This window comes from Alligator mississippiensis, chromosome 16 (genome assembly GCF_030867095.1).
Source record: "Alligator mississippiensis isolate rAllMis1 chromosome 16, rAllMis1, whole genome shotgun sequence".
Taxonomy (NCBI): Eukaryota; Metazoa; Chordata; order Crocodylia; family Alligatoridae; genus Alligator; species Alligator mississippiensis.
The window spans coordinates 27,825,155-27,847,593 of NC_081839.1; the positions used below are offsets into that span (position 1 = coordinate 27,825,155).

General features: G+C 56.9%; 1 protein-coding gene across 6 annotated transcripts in view; it reads right to left on the reverse strand.

Annotated features, from left to right (window-relative positions):
* IGSF9B (immunoglobulin superfamily member 9B) overlaps positions 1 to 22,439 on the reverse strand; it is a 98,066-nt gene that overhangs the window by 73,188 nt on the left and 2,439 nt on the right. For all 6 annotated transcript variants that reach the window (XR_009457941.1, XM_059719797.1, XM_019487285.2 and 3 more), the window contains exon 2: positions 2,785 to 2,982. Coding sequence is in view for 5 of the 6 variants with exons in the window: in XM_059719797.1 (XP_059575780.1) it covers positions 2,785 to 2,982 (198 nt within the window). In the remaining variant the exon portion in view is untranslated. The remainder of the gene's footprint in view (positions 1 to 2,784; positions 2,983 to 22,439) is intronic.

The following is a 22,439-nucleotide window of genomic DNA, read 5'->3' on the forward strand; positions in this document are numbered from 1 at the left end:
CTGGCACCATGGCAGATGACTCTCCTAGCACAGAGGATGGGAACTTCCTCCACAGAAAAGCAGCCTACTGTCCTAAATGCCCTATTCAGAAGTTACTCTGGTGCATAAATCCCCATGATCTGCAGGAAAATGTGGGCCCCCCTGATTACCTGGCATCTGTGACAGTGGGCTCCTGGCTCTAGGAGTTGTTTTGGAAAGTTGACCCATGCCAGTCCTCACTACTGAATTCAGCCCTCCCACCTGGGAGAGAATGAGAGCAGTAACTGGAGCCAGGGCTCAAAGCACTGAGCAGGATCCCAGCTTTGCCAATGCCTCTGCAACACCCCTGTGATGCCCGGCCTGAGTGGAGATCAACTCCTCTACACACTGCCAGCATGGTGCAGGGGGTGGGAGAAGGGAATGAGGTCACCAGAGTCATTTTACTGCCTCCTGGGATTCAAACTCTGGCCTGCGCCAGGAAGGGCTGGTGCATTAACCCAGTGACCTGCTCCACTCTCCCTGCCGTAGGAGCACTCTCCTTCCGTGCACTGTGCCCCCATTCCAAGCGCCCACTCAGCGCCCGGGGAGCCTGCTGCCGAGAGATGACTCAGCCACTGAACCCAGGCTGCTGGGAGGAATAATTGCAGAGACAAATGCAAATCAGGCAGGGTTAGCCTCTAAAGCCAGGCAGGGAGGGAAGAGCTGGCCTTACTGGCCAGAAGAGGAGCAGAAAATCCAGCCAACTCAAGACAGTCACTTCACTTCTGACCAGACAGGACAAAGACCCCTGTGAGCCACCACCTGGTTTCCCTGGCAGACGTCACCCGAGGCCTGCCAGCTCCCAAGGGCTGCTGCCGGGACCTTGGGCCTCTGCCCAATTCCCACTTCCCCTGGGGAAGGACAACTCTGTGGGGCCAAGCCAAGTATCCCAGGTTCCTTCTCCAACCCCAGACCCATGCTCACACCTCCCCCTTCTAGAGGCTGGTGACCCAGAATAGAGGGAAGCCTCCCTTAGCTCACTGCTCCCTGGCACTAGCCTCTAGGCCTCCTGCCAAGCACCACACAGGAAAGTCTCCTAACCGTACAGGGCCCCCCACCTCCTAGCCACGTGGCTCCACGTCCTGGATCTGTTACTCGCCCCATCTCATGAAGAGGTCAGCCATGGGCAGGTCTGCCTGCCGCATGGCTTCTGTTCTGCATCTACCCTGGGATGGGATTTAAACCCACCCGGTCTCCGACTTTGGAGCGTGCCATACCCCATGTCCCTCCCCTCCCTATCCAGCACTTTAGGCCACTGATTCTGCTGTATCACATCTCCATTGACCTCTGTCCCCTGGTACCCAAGCCCTGGGAAGGCAGCTCTGCCCAGCATATGCAAATAGCAGACTCTGCTGCTTATGGCTCCTTGCCCCAACTGCTCCCAAAGGCAGGCTAATGGGAGGCGGAGGGAGACCTGGGATGGTGTTTAAGGCAGTGCAATAGCCTCTCTCATGCATGTGGTTCTGTCAAACAAGGCCAGGTCACAGCCAGGAACCACCTCATCTACACCCTCTCCCTTGCACCTGGATGGCCAGCTACTTGCACCTGGATGGCTTGCAGTACCTCTGAACTAAACTCCCCTCCTCTGAGCTGCCTGTGGCATCCTAGGCCTATGCACCACGAGCCCAGCCCCTGTCAGATGGCAGGGCCCCTTCACAGGATGGCCAAGGGCAGGAGAGAATGGGGAAGCTCAGAGGAAGCATGGGAGGATGGGTGGAGACCAGAAGCACAGTCCTCACTTAACTGAGGCCCCTATGGACAGCACCTACAGAAAAAGCTGACTGACAAGCTGCCCCGTGCCACCTGCCCTTCCTTCCCCAGTCACTCCACTTGGGCCATGCCAGTCTCCTTGCCAGGCTCTGGCTCCCCAACACATTTGTTTACCTGCTTTGCAGAAGTGCTAGTCTGGCTACTCCAGTGCCTTCAAATCGGAGCAGTGGGCACAGGGCAATTCTGAGGACGCCACGGGTGCCCCTCACCTCATCAGGCCCCAAGCTCCGGGGAAGTCCAGATGCTGCAGCTTGATGCCACCTCCCCTCATCCCATGTAGCTCCCTTCTCCACCATTCCCAGCAGAGGCATCCACCCGAACCTTGCAGCCAGGTTGAGGGGTACGGCGCAGCCGGCAGGCTGAGCCTCACGCACTGGAACAGCGGGAGGTGGCAGCGGCTCCTCTGTCGAGGATGCCGAGCAAACACTGCATCCCCACCAGCAGAGCCCCAGGCTCTCAGCTGTTCCAGAGAGCAGCAACTGCTGCCGCCAGCAACCGCGGTTTCACTGCTTTGGCTCTTCTCGTCCTACGCAGCCCAGCTGGCTTCCCGACGCTGCCGCTTAATTAAAACCAACCGGGTGGAAAGAATGGAATGAAAGGGAGAGAGAGAGAGAGAGACACACAAGCTCCTCGAGGGGAGCAGGGTTGGATACGTTCCTGGGCCAAGCAGCCGGCTCACAGCGGGCTCTAGGAGAGCAAAGAAGCCGAGTCCTCATGTGTCATTGAGTGCCAGGGAACACAGACTACGGCCTACACCCTCAAGGGAAGGAATTGCCCCTCGTGCCCCCCACCTCTGGGACCAGGGGGAAGGGGCCAGCTGTGCCTCAAGACCAAGGAAGCTGAGGAGAGCGAGTCTTGGATTCTGCCAGAAGAACGCACTGGTTGCTCCAGGTAGAGACCAATGGAGTAGTGGGTGAAGAAAGCCGATGGGAAGAGCCATCATACCCCCACACCTCTCTCGGCACAGAGTCCAGCCCGCCCCACTACAAGACTCACCTGCATATTCTGGGTCCACGTGGGGAGGGTAAAACCCGAACTTGATGAAGATGGGAATGGGGACTCCGAACTTGAACCATTCCACCACATAGGGAGGGGGCTGCCCTGTCAGCGGGTGGATCACGTCGCATCCCAGAATCACGCTCTCGCCAGCACGAGCCGTCACAAACTCGGGTTCCTCCCTTGAGCCGTGGGCACCTGGAGGAAGAAATGGAAGAGCCAGACACACTGTCAGCGGTTCTCATCACGAGACCACTCCATAATGCCCACAAGGAACTACAGGGACCCCTTTGCCAACAGCCGGGGCCCAGGACACACCAGCAGTCAGGGGCCCCAGGACCAGAGGTAGCAGGAAGTGACCTGGGATGTTGAGATACGGAGGGTGTCCAGATTGCACGTTAAGGGAGTGACCCATGAGGCCAGGCTTGTGAAGTGCAACCAGCCAGCAGCAGTGACCGCTGATGCCACTGGGTGCAGGAAGCAGAAAGGACCACGATGCCACATGGGGAAGGCAGAGCTAGAAGGATAGCCCTCCCCATGGCCATTGCTTGCCATGGTTACCCAAAGGCTCGTGCTGCCTTCCCAGCAGTCTGCAGGCCTGGCCCAGAGTCAAAGCAGTGCAAGGGCTGCGTGCTCCACATGCCACAACACCCCTGATGCCCAGCTGGCAGGCAGGCCCCGAGGGCTGCCCGAACCATGCCTGGTGCCAGCCCTGCCAGGCTCTCATCAAGATTTAAAAAGCACTTTCCTCACCCCCAGCCTGCTCTCTGAGCCAACAGCAAAACTCCCTTGCTGCTGCCAGAGGAGTCAGCTTGCCTACCACTGCCCGGACAGCCAGCGCCAAGCCCATCAGTCATCAGAGCCTGCCGGAGCAGGAAGCTCTGTGAAGACCAGCTTCCATCTGGGGATGACTGGGTGGCTGCTACATAGCTGGATCCCTCACTTGGGTTCCCCATTTAGGTATCCAGCCTGGGCCTGCAGCTTCCAATGAGCATCCAGGAACTGATGCCTGGACCCGATTCAGAGCTCAGGAGCAAACCCCTCTGCTGCAACTGCAAGCTGGGAGCGTGGGCAGCTCTGCTGGCTGAAAGGGGAAGGACTTACCACAGGTCAGCTGAGGGCGCAGCAACCGTTTCACCTGTCGCGTCTATCCCACGGGAAGTAGAAGCTAAACCATAGTAATGTACCAGGTGCTTCATTCGGGGATGAGTTACTGTGGCCTGGCTTTGCTCCCTGTGGGAGACGGCATGTGAAACAGCTGCACTGGATCAGCAGACCCATGCTCACAAGGGGCATATCCTCTGAAGCAGCAGGATTGCTAGTGTGCCCACAGTCTGAGGCACAACTCAACCCTCAAAGCCTCCCAGCCGGCCACACTGCAGGGGTGCAAACAAGGCCTGGGACAGGCACCAAGAGCCCCTAAAGACCGCTGTGGGGCAGTTCAACGGCCCAACCCTGGGACCAGCAGCATTAAACCAGCGTGGCCCAGGAGCTCTCGTGTGCAAAAGCCACGGCACAGGCAAGAAGGCAGCGGGGTCTGTTCTGCCAAGCCCCAGAGCACGCAGGCCCCACTACATCAGCTCCCCACAGTGCAGAGGCTTTCTGCTAAGGCCCAGCTGCAGAGCCGTTTTCAGCTCAGCGCGTGGAGACTCCCTCCAAGGTGACCTTCCCCCACCGGCTTCCCCACCCCCGGGCCCAGGTGCCCTTCCCTCCCTCCCTCCCTCCCTGGCAGAGGAGGGGCGCCGGCAGCAAATGCACAGCTCTTCTCACAGCTCCGTGTCACCTAATAATATCTTTGGGGACGTCTCTCTTCCCTGCAGCAGGGGAAACATCCATTCATAAACCCACTCGCCACGCCAACCAATTACCGCGCAGAGCTACAACCCCCTGGAACAGGCATTTCAAAGGGAAAGCGCTGACGCAGCTGGGGCTGCAGAGCAGCGAGTGGTGACAGCGTCACGCAAACAGCCGCACAATGAATTAGACTCAGTGAGGCCTGGGAGCGGGAGCCTAAATCGCACACGTACATGCCTCCCTGCCACAGCCACTTGCTTGCCTACCCCCACAGGCCTGCAGCCTCATCTCCCGTGGGTGCAGCCAGGGATGGACCCCATTTTCCAGTGCACAACCTGGCAGGACAGCCAAGCTCAGCCTCGTCACTGCTGGGTAGAGGAAGAGTCAGGTGCTGCAGAAAACTGCAAGTTAACTGGTGCTGCGGCAGACAGCACTCTTACTGGAGGCTGTATTAGGCCAAAAGCCCCAGGGTGAGGCTGGGGGGGCACATCTCCTGAAGGTCCAGCCTTTCCAGTGGAGCAAAGGACCTCATGGCTCGTACACCAGGGCTCTGGCCAACATCTAACATGGACTCACACTGCCGACGTGTCGAGTTGAACAGCCGCAACGTTCCACCCCAGCAGAGGCTACATTTCAAAGACAGGTGAAACGCACCTTGTTCACCCACCCTCAGCTCCTTCCATCCCTCCCTCTCAGAGCACTTTCTAAAGATCAGCACCCTTGTCACCAACTTGCAGATGGACAAACCACTCCAATGCAAGTTCTCAGCTAGCGCTCCTTCCCTGCTCCCTGCAGCACCTTCTGGGAAAGGGCTCCGAGGCCTCTCCAAGCAGCCTGCAGCAGCCAGCACAACGCCTCAAAGCAGCCGTTGCTGCAAAGTGCCAGGACTGCCATAGCTACCAGCTCCCTTGGAGCTCCCTGTCCTACAACTAACACCTGCAAAGCAGGTATGGGGTTTAGGAAAGAGGTGGAGCCTCTCCCAGCCACGGTTTCTGCCTCCTACCACCTAACAGCCAGAGGCACCACATTCATGCACTGCCATTTGCACCAGGTTTGTCCATCAATGTAAATACCCCAGGCGCTGACCAGCTCATTCCAGAGGGCAGGTTGCTGTTCCTGGCCACCTCTTAGCAAAGAGCTGCAAGTGGGGGCTATGTTAGCGCTTGAGTAAGGAGCTAATGTGGCCTGAAAGGGACCGAAGCCAAGAACACACGACGCTGGCACCACCGTAACTTAGCCGGGGGTTAAATGATGCCAGTCCCTATCCCACAGTACAGCGACTACCTCTGGTGTAAGGCTTTATGCCATGTGTTCACGCCACCTTTGCCTTAGATTAAATCCAAACTCCTTTGGAGTAAAAGCCCTGCGGTGTCTGCACCTCACGGGAAAAGGCCAGCACTTAAGTAGTTGCGAGCTCCCCCTACAGCAGCTGTCCAGCAGCATTTGCTGGGGCAGTGCCTGAGGGACTTGGAGCCACTAGCGTGAGCTCAGCAGAGCTCGGACAGAGCGGAAAGTCCCTTCTCATTGCTAGGCACGAAGCTGCATGGGCTGCTGCCTGCTCCAGCCAGGGCTCTCGAGGGAGGCACGTTCCCAGCTCCTTTGCTCTGCTCTTCAGGGCCGGCGCTGATTGGCAGAGGGTGACATCACTGTTTTTCCACAACAGGAGCGTAAGATCACGGGTTATTTTGGGCTCAGAGACACATGTAAACCAACCGGTGGCCCCATGGGCTGTATGTGGCCCTGGCAGGCTCACAATCAAAGCGCCTTCGGGGGTAAGGGAGTCAGGTGGCCTTGGCACCGCAGCGAGCAGCAGCACGCTAGGAGAGCGCAGGCAGCAGCCAATGCCGCTCTCTTCTCTGCACGCTGTGCCAGTGCAGGGAAAGAGAGGTCAGGCTGGCAGCTCAGGGAACGGGACCCATCCCAGGACCCAGGGCTCAGCTGGGGCAGAGGGAGGAGTGTAATCAGGGTGCTGAGCATCACAAAAGCAATCAAGGTGCATGTCACTTGTGTTTGCAGGATGTGGGACATCCAGAGACAAGCTCCTGGAGAGAAGCAGGGTTGGATATGTGAGCTGGCTGCTCAGCCCAGGAACAGCAGGCTGTAGGGGAGCAGAGGGGGCCGATTCCCAATAAGCCATCAGGTGCCAGGGAACATACACAGTGCAGCTACACCCCAAAGGGAAGGAGAAATCACCTCCTCACACTCCACCCCTCTGGGGCAGGGGGGACAGCTGTGCCTCAGAGCCAAGGAAGCAGAGGAAAGTGAGCCCTGGAGTCTGCCAGAAGGGCACATTGCTGCTCCAGGCTATGCTCGGGGTAGCTGGTGTGTGCCCCCAGTACCCCAGGAGTTCCTAGGTGCTCACTGCATTGCCTGTAGTGCATGTGGTACCTAGACACTCAAGATGCACACTTGCCACTGCAGAATGTGTGATGTCCATGTCCAAAGCAGGAGGGGCATGCAGTAAGGCAATGCAGCCTGGCCCCAGCCCACCAACATGCAGGTGCTGTCCCAACCCCACATGCAGCTGCCACCTGGCTGGGCCTCATTATCGCTGCATCCCAATGAAGTCAAAGCTTTCACGCCTCATCACCCGATGAGATTACGCCATTGGTCCCCACCCCCCACCCCCCAATCCCAAAACCCAGGATGCCTGAAAGCAGGTCCTGGGTGCCAGTCTGCCCATGGCGGGATCCTGGAGACATCTCCTCCATGCTCAAGTGTAGACAGTGAGGAGTCAACACCATGGCTCCCTACCCTTCCCTACTCCAGCCCTGCAGCTGGCTCTACAGACACCCCCACAGCTCCTGCTGCAACATCTGGCAGAGACCCATCAGGGCAATGCTGTGGGAGGGGTGGGGGCTGTGCAGGGCAGGGCAGGGCAGGGCAGGGCAGTCAGTGCACACCTCGGCCTCAGCCAGCATCTACTCAACCCGCCTGGGAGTCATCCCCAAGCCATCCATCCCTCCCTACAGCAAAGAAAGCCCCTGGGGCTTGTTGGGAGGCTTCCCCAGCTCCCTACTCCATAGGTCCCCTCCCATGCAGGCCAGAGCTCCTGCACAAACCCCTGCAGGACAACAAGCTGTGGAGGAGCCAAGAAAAGCAAGACAAGCACTAGCATACCTAAATTAGGGCCCAAACCTCTCCCGGTAGCTGTAATGGAGCTAGCAACAGAGCAAGAGCTGCAGGACTGCTCCAAGATGTCCCAAACACCCCATCTGGGGCAGCAAGGGGAAGGGAAGGTCATGTTAACCTTTCACCTCTGGGAGGTTTCTGCAGGAACCACTTACCCTGTTCAGAAACACAATGTCAAGCCCAGAGCCTCTGGCCACTGAGGCCCTGCCACTCCCACACCCCGAGAGGAGGGAGCCTGTCCCCAGCCCACCCTGGCCAGCCCTACGTTCCCCAGCTAGCAGCTCCTGCAGCGCGGAAGCTCGGAGCCGGTCCAAGCCTTCCCCAGCACGCAGCAGCTGCGGTGTCTCCCGAGCATGCAGCTGGCGCCCTGCCAGAGTGCGTAGGACTTGATGCGCTTTGGCACAGCCCCAGCCCTTATCACCAGTCAGCACCAGGCCCTCCATTCACCTGCAGAGCATTCAGATTTTAACACTGTCGGCAGGAGCAGAGGAAGGGCAAGGGGCAGGGCAGGGAAGGGGAGGCCTGGGCTGGTCTGCGGCAGCAGCGCTGGCCAAGCATGTGCTGCTGCCAACACCAAGCCCAGCAGGCTGGCGAGCGAGGCTGCCAGGCCTGAGGCATGCCGCACTGAGGGGAGCGCGAGGTCAGCCAAGGGGAGGCCGGGCTCTGCCCTACATGCGTTCAACACGGCCGAGGGCTGAGTGCACAGGTCAGCAGGAACCAGCTATGCTCGGCACTGTGCAGGATTGGGCCAAGAGACAGAAAGCACAAGGAAGGCTAGCCCCTGCTTTTCAGAAGCCCAGATACTTGGCACTTGACACTGTCAGCTCCACCCAGGCCACCATGACCCATGTCTCCCACCCCAGTCCCAGCAACACTGCCAGGTCCACATTTCTCCCACTCCACACATCTCCATCTACTCCAATAAAGCCTGTTCCCATCGCCCCAAAACAGTCCCCCGCTCAACCCAGAGGGAAGCTACAATTGAGAGGCCACCCCTGGCAGTCCAGCATGGCTCAGGGGGTCTGGCTCAAAACCAACCCCTGCTCCCCACACCAGATAGGAAGCAAAGCCCTGGCCAAGTGGCAGGAAGCATGGAGCTGGGGAAAGGCTGTGAGCCCGGGAAGTTGCCCAAGCCCAGCAGGTGATTGTGGTGGAGACGACGGGGCAGGACGAGAAGACAGCAAGATGGTAACAGAGGCAAAGGTTGGGCTGGCCTGGAAGGGAGGCCAAGGGCTTTGCTTAGATAGACAGACTTTCAAAGCAAGGCACCCCAGCTCAGTGCCTAGAAGTAACTTCAGGCAAACAAGGAAAGGCCCAGCACCAGCGATGCCAGCCAAGGAAGCTTCATGGGACTCTAGACCAGCTGGGAGTGCTCTGCCAAGCCATGGGCAGGATGCCCAATGTGCAAGCAAAGATTAGGCTCTCTCCAGCAGGGCCCAGGGCACATGCAGGCCCTGGTGCCTAGGCTCCCAGTATGCCTACTGCACAGAGGCTGCCTGCAAGCTGCTCAAGCTCGTACACTACAACTGCAGCCTGGCCTGCCACAGGGAAAGGCCCCACAGCAGCTTAAGCTGCTGCTTTAAGCTCGTTGGCGTTAAATCAGGTCAGAAGACAGCTCCTCCCTACATGGGCAGGGCTATAGCTCTGAGCACCACACATTTGAAGCATGCCTGAAGAGTTCCCTATTGGAGCAACATCCTCTGTAGAGAGCCACAGCAGCAGCAGCAGCTCGGGCCACCTCCAACAGCCCCCCAGCAAGCACAATGCTCTTCTCACTCTGGCAGCAGCAAGGCAGGCTCCTCCACATCCTTGGATAGCATGCACCACTCAGGACCCAAAGAGATCATCCTGAAGGGCTCAATGACAGCAGATGGCTTGAATACAGTCATGCAGGAGCAACTAAACCAATGCAGTACAGAGTGAGGCCTGCAGCCAGAGCATCCCGCCAGTCGCCTGCCATCCTGCAGAAGCAGGGCATGCAGGCTGGCCATCATGAGGGGCCATCCCAGTGCCACCACCTGGAAGTAGCTGGCTCAGCTTGGATCTGAGCAGTCTCCTCCAGGCCTGCTGCTGCTCAGCTTGGATCCGAGAAGAGCACAGCCCAAGGTGGCCTAGCTGCAGGGGAGCAAGGGCAGAAGAGGGAGGAGGAAGCAGCCCTCCATCCGGCTCTAGCCGTGAATGAGCCCATCTGAACCGGGAGCTGAGCCCCCACGTGCTGTCAGGCCAGACGCCTGATTGATCCCCATCCCGGTCATTCACAGCCAGCCTCTGGGTTTCTCTGCGCTATTAGCAACTTTAATCTGCTCTCAGATAGATTGTATTTCAAGGCCCTTCCTCACAGGCCCCGCTGACAGGAAGGAAGTCGGTAATTCAATCTTGGCTCATGTCTTTAATGGCTTTTCAGCAATAGAGGGGATAAAGATAACAGCAGTAACTCCTCCACGCAGCCTATTAGGAAGGGAAGTGGGAACAACAGCTCCTCCCAGGATAAATACCCAGCAGGAGTACCCACCACCTTGCCCCACCAAGGGCACTAGCCAAGAGAAGCAGGGCAAGGGCTGGAGCAGTTGCACACCTCCTAACCCACACCTTGCAGTGCCTCCAGCTGGGAGATGCTGGAACTGCGATAGTTGCAAGTGCATCCTGTACCAACATCCCCAGGGAAACTCATGCTGGGAGCAGCCCGGGACCAGTCTCCATGCAGGGAGCACACTGTGGCACTCAGAGTGGCCACAGTCTGGTGGTGCCAGCTTCCCATCTGGCAATCTAGAAATCACCTGGGCAGAAGATTGCTTCCTCCAAGACAACTTCAAAGAGGCTTTCACATAAGAGACATAAGTCACACCAGGTGTTTCTCCAAGCCCTGATAAAGCGCCTGATGCCATTTGCTTGGATGCCAGCGAGACCCCATCCCTGCAGGCACCCGGCTCTGCAGGAAGAGCTCTTTGCAGACTCAATACCAATGCATTTGATGTCTAGCCCATCCCAACTGAGGGCATGCTGAGAAGGGAAGTGCTAAGAGTGGGCTGCTATGCAAGGAAGAAAGGAAAGAAGAAAGGGAACCACTGCTCCTGATGCCAGGGAGCAACATGACCTGCATTTCCAGGCTTCAAATCTCACCATCCCCTCTACCTGGCTCTCCCTGCTCCCACCTGCCCAAACCCCATCAGGTCAAGCAACCTCTTCCCCCACCACTCTCGCCAGGTACTCCCTGCCCCTCCTTCTCAGGGCCTATCACTAGCTCCCTGCCCAAGGATAAAGGGAGGAAGAGGAGTGTGTTGCAGGCTAATGCTCCAGCTGAGGACACTGACCCTTACTGCAGCCAGCTCCTTCCTCCTTGCCCTTGCTCAGGGTAACTCCTGTGCCTGGAATGACCTCCCATCTTCCTATGAACCTCCCTTGCTCCTCCAAATCCAGCCCCAACACCCCTTTGCACTCACCCAGTGCTGCCCCCATCCCACCCCAGCCTAAGTCGCTTCTTAGCAGCACCAGCTCTTAATAGGATTCTCTCACACCCTGCCATGCCGCACATTACCCTTCACTGCCCTTGGTCTGTGTGTGCCCTCAGCTGGTCTGAGCCTGCCAACTCCAGGAGATGGGGGCCGCCTCTCGGCTTTGATCTCTACAGCACTATGTGGAGCTCAGGCATCTGCACGGGGCTCTGGGCTGACTGGATGTACACTTGCACGCATCCAGCCATTCCCATGTGCCCAGACACCTAAGGTGACAAGGTGTATGGGAATCTCTTCAATAAAGGGGTCCCTGAAACCCTAGAGCCAGCCCAGCTCTTTAAGCCATACAGCCACATCCTTCAGCTGCAGGCAAAGCCCTACCACCCACCTTTCAGAGCCACTGAACAGTTCAGCTCCTTAGCCCTGCGGCCTGATGGCCAAACAGGAGGGTTAATCCCAGCCTTTCCCATCCACAGGACAAGCAGATCTGCTACAACAGACCCACTGGGCCCGCTTTCCTACCAGATACAGGGCCCCTCCAAAGAGAAGGCAGCCACTGAGCCTGACTGCTCCCACCCCTTTCCTTTGGGAAAAACCAAACTAAGCAGACAAGGCCTGCCCCATAGGGAGGAAAACCTCTCCTTTTGCTCCCTCTGACCTGGGCTGGCCACAAGCTCTTACCCCCAAGGAAACTGGTGTCCACTAGGCAGGAAGATTCCCAGCCGGGCTGGACTCTATCCCTGTTAGAAGCGGCTACCTAACTCGCACAAGGGGAAGGGGAACAAGATTGTGAATGGAGGAGAAAGACACAAACCACAAAAAAAGCATGAATGGGAAAGCAGATGAAAGAACAAATGAGCAAGCAGGAATGGAAGAACAAACAGAGAACGCCCGGGCAAGAACACAGGAGGATCGAAGACAAAACTGACAGCCAGAGACCAAGGGAAAGGCAGAATGAGCAGCAAAGAATGGAAGGAGAGACAGAACAAAGGGATGAACCAATATAGACATTGCACAGGCAAGAACAGGCAGTGAGAGGCATCCAGATTTAACCACTGACGTCCCCATTTCAGACACCACCAGGATCCAAAGTCCTGGGCCTGAACCAAAATTTCTCTTGTAAGTACTGCCAAGGGAGCTGCCCTAAGCTGAACATACACGTGGGGAGCATGAGGTCTCATCCCCACTTCCCAAAGGGGGCAGAGGATGGCCCTTATGGGTCAGAGCAGCTTGCCCATGCCAGCAGGAGGGCCCAGGTCCAATCCCTCTCACCTGTAGTACACGTGGAGCTCCCTCCTTGCACACATGCAAATGCACACAGGTTTTGCCACTGGAGATCACCCGGTCTCTAAGCTCACTGAACATACCCAGCAAACACGGCATGGGCAGTGTGTCTGTACCTAGCTGCAGACTCTGGGAAGGAAGTGCTAGGATCCGAGGGAAGGAAAACAGGACCGCTTCTGGCAGGACCAGTATGTAAAGGAAAGGCTAGAGGGGTAACGACATGCTTGACTACACTTCGGCTCGACATGAGCACAACTGTCTGGCAGCCAGGGCAATCGCAAGCACCCAGCTCTGGCAGGGATCCCTGCTGTCTGCACACCCCACTCACTTAGCAGCCCTCCTCTGCCATCCACACCCCAGACTAGATGCCCCTTTCTCCAGCAAGATTCACCATCTGCAGTGCACACTAGCAACTTCTGCCTAGAATTAAGCTTCTGGTCTAGTAATTTCCCCTCTTGGGAAGAGAGCAGGACTCGATATGTCACAGGAGCTGCCAGCACCCAAGCCATTATGGTAGGGGCGAGAGGAAACCCAACTGGGTTTTCAACTTCAGCAGTGAATAGGGCAGCCAGCTCTGTTATATCCAACTGTGTCAACCACTATGACCTTCCAGGTGAGAGGAGAGAAATGGGGCTGTGGCCAGAGAGTTCTGGGATCACCTGAAAGAAGCCAGTGATGGCTCAGTTTTATAGGCACCACATAGAGAGACATGCCCCCCCGGCCTCCAGAGCCCTGCTATTCACAACACACCTAAATAAGGACTGACTGGTGTTAGAGAGACCACTGCTGCCAACTCCTACAAGTCACACCTCACTCTCCTCCACCTCACAATAGCTCACAGCTTTCTTAAAGCTCCCGAGGAAGGAGAATTTGGTGACTGTTTCATTTTCTTTTAAAACAGAGTAGGATTCTAGCTCTAGGATATGCAAAGAAACTGGGCGCTGTACTGGGATGAAGCATGGCTTTGCCAGTGTAGCTGCAAAAGCACTAGGAATACTTTGCCAACACTGCACTGCTGCTCCTGTATCAGTGAAGCACTCTTCACACAGACCAGGCCTTGCCAGCTGGAGGGTCTGTTGGAGCAGCTCTGGCAGCTGACTTTGCATCAGCATTGTGAATGGTCTCATGTCGAGGCGTGAAAACAGGCCTCTGACTTCTTACAGCTTTGGCAGCTCTGGCCTCACTGCCCCAAGGTCTAGACCTAGTGGGCGCGTGTCTTTGGCCCTGCTGTACTGAAATCAGAGCTCCAAATTATAAGCATCACCCTTAGTACACAGGCAACCACCAGGAGCTCTGCTAATCTGGGCAAGAGAAAGAGCCGGGGCAGGAACGGGTGCATCCTGCAGATCAACACCTGGCTGTGCAGGTGGTGTCGCCAGCAGGGCTTTGGCTTCTTTAACCATGGGTTGTTGTTCCAAGAAGGAGGATTGCTGGGAAAAGATGGGATCCACTGGATGAAAAGAGGGAAAAGCATTTTCACACACAGGCTTGCTAACCTAGTGAGGAGAGCTTTAAACTAGGTTTGCTGGGGGATTGAGACCAAAGCCCTAAGGTAAGTAGGGAAGCAGGAGACCTGGAGGAAGAGCAAGCAGGAGGGGGCACCAGGGGAAGCCTTCTCATTCTTCCTCAGAAGTCAGGGCAATCAACTAGTTACCTCAGGTGCCTGTATATGAATGCACAGGGCCTGGGAAACAAGCAGGAAGAAGTGGAAGTCCTTGCACAGTCATGGAGCTGACGTGATCGGAATAACAGACGTGGTGGGAGGTTGCATGTCTGGAGCACAGTTGTGGATGGGTACAAAGTGTTCAGGAAGGACAGACAGGGGAGAAGAGGAGGAGGAGGAGGAGTTGTGCTTTATGTAAAAGAGCTGTGTGATTGCTCAGAGCTCTGGTATGAAGCTGGAGACGGGGCTGTTGAATGTCTCTGGTTTAAGGCTCAAGGGGAGAGCAAGAAGGATGACGTAGTGGGTGTCTGCTGTAGACTACCAGACCAGGAAGAAGTGCTGGATGAGGCTTAATTCAAACAGCTAGTGGAAGTTACCCGATCACAGGCCCCGGTTCTCATGGGGGACCTCAATCACCCTGACATCTGCTGGGAGGGCAATACAGGAGTGCACTGGCAATCCAGGAAGATTTTGGAGAGTGTTGGGGAGGACTTCCTGGGGCAAGTGGTGTAGTGGCCAACTAGGAGCCATGCTCTTCTTAACCTGCTGCTCACAAACAGGGATGAATTGGTGGGGAAGGTGGTAGTGGATGGCAACTTGGGTATCAGTGACTATAGTTTCATAGTTGGTAGGGTCAGAAGGGACCTGAGCAGATCATCAAGTCCGACCCCCTGCCATGGGCAGAAAAGAATGCTGGGGTCAAGTGAACCCGGCTAGGCAATTGTCTAGCCTCCTTTTGAAGACCCCCAGGGTAGGGGCAAGCACCACTTCCCTAGGAAGTTAGTTCCACATCCTAGCTGCCCAACTATGAAGTAGTGCCTCCTGATGTCTAGCCTGAATCTACTCTCCATCAGCTTATGGCCGTTATTCCTTGTTACTCCTCGTAGTGCTCAGGGGAACAGGGACTTTCCCCAGTGCCTGCTGATCTCCCTTGGCCAGTTGATAGACAGCCAACAGATCCCCTCTCAGCTTCTTGTGGAGGCTAAACAGGTTCAGGTCCCTCAGCCTCTCCTCATAGAGCCTGCCCAGCTGCCTCCTGATCATGCGAGTGGCCCTCCTCTGGACCCTCTCCATGATGTCCACATCCCTCCTGAAGTGCGGCGCCCAGTACTGGACGCAGTACTCCAACTGTGGCCTGACCAGTGTCGCACAGAGGGGGAGGATCACTTCCTTGGACTTGCTCGTGATGCATCTATGGATGTGTGATTAAGTGCGGTTAGCCCTCCTGACTGCATCCCCACATTGGCAGCCCATGTTCATGTTGGAGTCTATACCGACTCCAAGATCCTTTTCTGCCTCTGTGCCGACAAAAGGGTAGTTCCCCAGCCTGTAGGTATGTTGCTGGTTCTCTGCCCCTAGGTGCAGCACTCTGCACTTGTCAGTATTGAATCCCATCTTATTCTCATCCGCCCACCCCTGTAACCCGTCTAGGTCCAATTGCAGCCTTCTAGCATGCCCACTTCTCTCCACATCTTAGTGTTGTCAGCAAATTTGAACAAGGTGCTTTTCACCCCCTTGTCCAAGTCACCAATGAAGATGTTGAACAGTGCAGGCCCAAGGACCGAGCCCTGGGGGACCCCACTGCCCACATCCCTCCAGGATGAAAATGACCCATCCACTGCCACTCTCTGGGTGCGGCCCTCCAGCCAATTGGCAGGCCATTTGACCGTGTAGGTATTGACACCACAATCTCCTAATTTTTTAATGAGAATGGGGTGAGACACAGTGTGGAAGGTCTTCCTAAAGTCCAGAAAGCTTCCACAAGCTCTTGAGTGCTGGAGGATGGCACCCACCTACTCCCTCCAACTTCCATCTCACCACAGCGACTCAGAGACAACCCAGGCTTCCTAAAGCTCCACTCCAGTCAAAGCAGCTGGCCTAGAAGCCACAAAGACTAAGAGCTGGAGCTGAGGTCTCCGATTCTGCATTCAGTGGTTTGGTGCCACCTGCCATCACTGCCCTGCTATGAGGTGGCAGCTTCAGCTGAATGAAATTCAGACTTAGGTCCTCCCCTGGTGCCAGATCCCAACTGTGGCACAAACTACACCACCCCAGCCCCTGCTCCATGCTCATGGACACACCAAAGAGCAGCAGGTAACAAACAGGTTTACAAATACCCCATCTCCAGCTTTGCCTCCCAGCTGTAAGCCAACACAAAGCTGCGCCATAGACCATGAGAGAGGTGGGAAAGGGAAGACTGGCCACTCAGCTGCAAGTGACACCCTTATTCAACCTTGTCACGCCCCCACTTCACTGGGTGGGGCTCTGGGTACGTGGAGCAGAAGGGCCAGGAGCGGAGCAGGCCCTAGTGATTAGTGAGGAGACACCGGCTTCTTGATCCCAATCCAGATTCCAATTCCAGTGCTTAGAGCAGGAACATGCATCTTAATGCCCCAGGGTCACCCCTAGCTCTGAGAGAAGGGCAGATCTGCAGCCCTTTCATGCCCCGCTTCCTTGTAAAAAGGAGAAGATGCTGGGAAGCAAAGCTACAACTGAAGGGCAGAAGAGGCTCCCAGTGACACTTCCAGTTCAGTTGCTATAGGTGCTACCTGCACATGGCCAGCAAGTGAGGGCTGAAGTGAAGGTAAAAAACCCCACTTGTTGCCCCACAGCAAGCAGCATCTTGGAGCTTGAATGATACTGCAGTCAGAGGAGACTTGGGCAGGCCAGTGTGACCAGGCATGGAGAGGATCTGCAGACTCAGGCAGGCTATTCCAGACAGGCAGTCCTGGACAGCTCCATGGGTCTGAGCCTTCTCTCTGCCCCAGCACCAGGTCCCCAGAGCTGCCAACAGCCCCGTCTTTGCTGCCACCCTGGGAGGCCATGCAAGGTTCACCCGAGGTCACAGCCAAGCTTGGCAGACAAACGGCCCATCTCAGCAGGGCCTGGTACGTGCCAGCCCTTTTGCTACCAACAGGTGCCCCACTGCCATGCTGGCAGCCAGCTGGGAACGGGAAAACAGCCCTGAGAGATGGACACTGCTGCTTATTGGGGGGCCCACAGATCAGTGATAAAGGAATAGCCCCACCAATCAGCACCCTTGAAGCCTTGACCCTGTAGATGCTTCCACCCATCAAAACAGAGGTACCACTGACCCATGCCCACGCCCATGCCCTTCAGGTGAAAGCAAACATGTTGAAATCGCAGAGCCCCAGCGCCTGACTCTTGCACTGCACTGGTTTACCTGCCAGACACCTCAGGGCAGCAGGGCCAGCCCACTGCAAAGCAGCCCAAAGGCGGCCTTTATAGCTCCACCCACTCTGACTGGGAGACCAAATCCACCTGCACACAGTCCATGCCCACCACTGCAGGCCCAGTCCTGCTGAGGCTCCAGACACAAGCCAGCAGCACTTCCCTGGGGGGCAGAGGGTCCTAGGACCAGGGGCAGAACAGGACAACCAGCTCTGGGCAGAGATTAAGAGGGCCAGGCTCCAGCACCTGTTCCCGAGGAAGGTGGCAGAGAGCTGGAGCTGTTCTGCCCCTTCCCTCCCTCTCCCCACTCCACCCCTGCTGCCCCAGATCACATCGTATTGCTCACTGAACATGACAAGTATGCATGGCTCAGCTCAAGCTGTGGGGGTTTGCTCAGCCAGTCAGAAACTACACATGACAAAGCTGCAATTAGCTGCTCAGTCATCTAAGAAAGTACCGAGGAAGCTGACCTGATTCTGTTAGCTAACCCCTCCCGCCCCCCAACCTGGATGCTCAAAGGTATCTGTGTCACCCAGAGATCAGCCATCCCTGCTTGGATCCACTGTCTGGGAAAGCAGCCCCCCCAGTCTGGGGATCAGTCACCTTCATTCTTCCCCTCTGCCTTCCAAGCCCCCAGCTTGGCTCAGCAGTAGCAGCAGCAGCTGGGATTGCCGCAAGATCCCTGCTTTTTAGACCCGATTTTCTAGGTGACTGGCTGAGAGGCACGTAGGTCAAGTGCCTCGCCTCAAGGTCACACAGCAAAAGCCAGTGCAGGAGTAGGAAGAGCTGGACGCACCTGCATAATGACCTAAGCATTAAGTTCAGAGTCACCAGATGCTCTGGAGCCACAAGCTCAAATCCCCCTTCAGAGACCAAGGACAGGGCTCCGAGGAGACCCTGCCAGTAAGAGCAGACCCCTCTGCACAGGCAGTCTAGATCCCAGGCACCTGCTGCCAGGGCGCTCCATGAGGGAGGTGTCGGGCCCTCCCAGCCCTGTGCTGGACAGCAGCCACTTGCCAGATCTGTCCGTGGTGCTGGAACCCGGATCTGTCCGTGGTGCTCCCAGATCAGCCCTCCTCTAGCCTTGCAGCTGAGCCCTGAGATCATCCCTAGAAAGCGACTAAAACAATCCAGGAAGAGTTGGAGGTTGGGAGGGGAGAGGGGTGGGGTGGAAGTCAACCTTTTTGCATTGCTGGAATACCAAGGGGCCTGAATGAGATCACAGATGTACATACCCTGAGTGCAAGAGAGGCCCTGCCCCAAGGGCTTGCCATTGAGATAAGCAAGATAAAGGCTATGACTTGCCCAAGGTCACACAGCAGGTCAGCAGCAGTGAAAGGAACAGAACCCAGGTCCTGGCACCCAGTGCAGTGCCCGGGCCACTAGCCCATGCCATGATCTCCATGTTGAAAGCTTCACTTGTCAAACAAAACGACACGGCCCCAGGGAACACTGCCCTTCCTAGGCAGCCATGCACCTGACACCAGCCCCCAGGGGGTATCCATGCAGCGTGCCCCGTGTACAACAGGGCTCCTCTGTGTAGGCCAGATATTGCCCTTCCCCTGCGTGAGGGCACTGGGACATTATGAGACATGGAGCATTGCTACCTAAGCACCCCTTGCCTTGCTGGCAGAGTGCTCCCAGGGAAGCACAGGCTGGGTGCACACAGACAAGTCCTGCAACCAAAGGGGTACCCAGGATCCACAAGTATGAGAAGAAGCTTCCTGCATACAGAGCGCAAGAGCCTAGATCAAGAGAAGAGCATCCTCTGGGAGCCATCTCCACAGCAATGGGACTCGGAAGAAGCACACAGCTGCCTGCCTGCTGCTGGCATGTGGCGCTCCACCAGCTCCCAAACCCTGACACCTTCCATGCAATTCAGCATACATCAGCTGCAGCAGAAGACACAGGTGGAAGCAACCCCAGAGTCAGAAACCAACCAGGCAGCTGCCTGCTGTGCTCTGCAGCTCATGGCCCACTGTGCCCAGGCCCCATCCCAGAGTCCTGACAGGCGAACAGACTTGTCCCAGCCTCTGACAGACCATCCTTCATCTCCAAGAGCACCGAGTGCATGAGCAGGAGCAGGCAGAGCATGCACCACAGGTGCTATAACCAGATCCCGCTGACTGCACTCTCTTAGCCAGAGACGTGCACCATCTCCTGCCTATAGCCCTACTGGACCCAGCGGTTCTTCAATCCTCAAGCTAACAGCTCCTGGGCATGCGCTGTGTGCATTGACAGCCAGGACATCCGCTCAGGTCCCCCCAGCCAGGCACATCCAACTCAGGACCTTCGAATGTCCACTAGGCTTGGTTCCTCAGGAGAGCTGCGAGGACAGGGGGGGTGACCAGCTATGTTCCTGGCATCCCAGAGTGGGGGATCCACCTCCAGGTCCAGCTGGGGGCATGCAGTTTGCTCCCACCTGCTCTGAACTTGCCCGATGTGGCAGCACCCAGGCCAAAGAAGCAGGAGCAGCAGGGCTTCTCAGCCACAGGGCCAGGAGGGAGAAGGGGCCTTTCAGCAATGCTCAGGCTCCAAAGGTTGCTCCAAAGCGAGTCCAACCACCAGCAGCTCCTTCCCCCAAGCCAAGCAGGGCTCCAGCACAGATTCCCTTTATCTGGGGTCAGGCAGCTACATTTCTCTTTGATCAGAGGCAGTGAAGCACCCAAGGTTAATCTGATTAATCTTTGTCTCCCTGCCCAACCTGGAGGACTAGAGCTCCCCCACCCAAGAGCGAGGAGTCTGCCAAGTCTCAGCCAGCGGTCAAGTCCTGCTACCCTTGGCCATCCACCATCATTGCACATGCCAACACCCACAGACCTGAAAGCTCCCTATCTGAAGTGATGCTTCCCACAGAAAGGCTTGCCTCACGGTGCAGGTGCCAGTCCAGACATCCCGATTGCCAGCCCACAGACAGCAGGCGGAAGCAGCAGTCTTTCAGCTGGCAGGAGCCAGGATCCTGGAGCTGACATGAGCCACCCAGCTCCCACATGATCCACCCAGGCTCTGAACCAGCCTGGGAGAAGGGGTGGGAGCTCTTGGGAGGAGGGTGCGACAGCAGTCACGTGGGGTGAGAGCAGCAGAGTTTTACTGCCCATTGTTCCCCACAAGGGCTGGAGAGAGATGGAGCCACCAAGGAACAGACTGCACAACATGGGCGATGCATTCGGCTCTGTCCAGCCATGTTCATCCCACAGGGCCCAGCAAGCTCTGTCCCAGGGCCCAGCCATAGCACCCATGTGCCCTCACTGACCCAGAGACCAAGGGCCACTGTTGAGCTTGGAGTGACAGAAGTGATTTCCAGAAGGGCAGGGTGGGGGCCACCACCACCCAATCTCGAAGTCACCACCTCCAAGTCAGGACCCCTCGCTGCCAGCCACAGCCCTGCACCTGACTTGCCAGCTAGCCATAGCAGAACCACTTGCTCACTCTGTGCCTCAGTTTCCCCATCTAATATGGGGGCAGCACCACCCAGGTGTTGCAAATCCCTTTGAGGCCTCAAGGGAGAGCACTGGAAGAGGGCCAAGCACTGTTGACCTTAGAGCTAGGTGCCCACCCTGTCTACAGCGGGCATGCATAAAGGAACAGAAGACACCTTGGAAAAAACCCTCATCTCCACCCTGCAGCCACGGGACAGGAAAGGAGGAACCGAATGGCTCCACAAGCACAATGGCCACAGGCACCCAGTGCTGGCCAGAGACAGCAGGCTGCGGGACGTGACCCGGGAGCAGGAACAGTCATTGTGCACCGACTCCTTGGTACTGTGACCCTCTACACCCATCTCTCAGCCTGGGTCAGGGAGGCTGAGGGCCAGGCCTGTGCTGGTTCAGCTTATCATGAGTGGTCACCACTCTCCAGACCAAGCATGGTTGGGGGTGGGGAGGGTCACAGAAGACAGTACAAGTCCAGAGACCAGCAGCAAACAGGAAGGGGGCAGGGGGAGAACAGGCAAAGACAGCAACAACAAGGACTTCACGCTGCCCTTAAGCATTCAGATTAGCAGCTCCACAGCACTGATACTTGGTGAAGAAAATGCTAAGGTCACACGAGGTCAACGTCTGCCACACTTTGCCAAGGAAAAGCCAGCAGCTTTAGCAAAAAGGGACGTGCATATGCACATGTTGCCTCAGTGTCTGCATATCATCCATGCACCAACTCAACTGGAACCTCAAGAGCACCGTCATCCCCAACCTCCTCAGGCCAGAGACACTGGAGAAGTTCACAGGTCCCAAAGCCTCTGCTTGTCCCAGGGAAATAGCACTGGACCTGGGGCTCACATGTCAGCACTGCAATCCCCACTCACCCCACCAGGAGGCACTGCAGGGGGGCAGTGCAGGGGTGCCCCTGGGGGGCAACCCCAACTCTGCCACCTGGGCAGAGACCCCGCAGGGGACAGCAAGAGAGCTCACATGGAGCACCTGTGGCCCCCACCCTCCAGCAAGAGCAATGCAGAGAAGGATGCTGAAGCCCAGCAGGATCTGAGACTACTCACTGCTTGTGGGACCACTGGGGACAGCCCGACCAGCACACGGCCCAGCATCAGTGCTAACCCAGGCACTGGGAGCAGATGCTGCCGCCAGTGGCTCTCTGCTCGCTCTTATCCGATGTGGAACGACAGCCTTTGCCCTGAACCCCTGGGCGCGTGCCCATGGACAGAGGATTCTGCTGGATCTAGTGAACATATCTGCAGCAAGAGGACGGGAGGGACCCTGGGCCCTCCACACCCTGGCTTCTGGGCCAGGTGGGCTCAGCCCCTGCTCTCCAACTTCTGTTACAGCAAGCTGTCTGCAGTTCACCAGCTCCCTCAGGGAGCCAAGACCCTGCACACCAGGGTCTCATCCTACCCCGGACACCCAGGTGCAGGGTACAATCTTTCCAGTGTCACTAGTGAAGAGGGCTAGAGCAGGGAGCTGGCTCCTGAAATAACACAGCCCTAGTCCCCAGAGCCAGGATACCAGTCAGGCTACTTGCGCCACTGCAGCAGGTGATGCAGCCATCCGCAGACAGTTCCCTGCCGCTGCCTGAAGGAAAAAAAGCCATGGATATTCGTCTGAGCCTCCAGCCAGCCCCATGCGCTCACCCACGTTACACACAGACTCACTGTACACGCGCAGCCCACGTGCCTACACCCCCCCTCC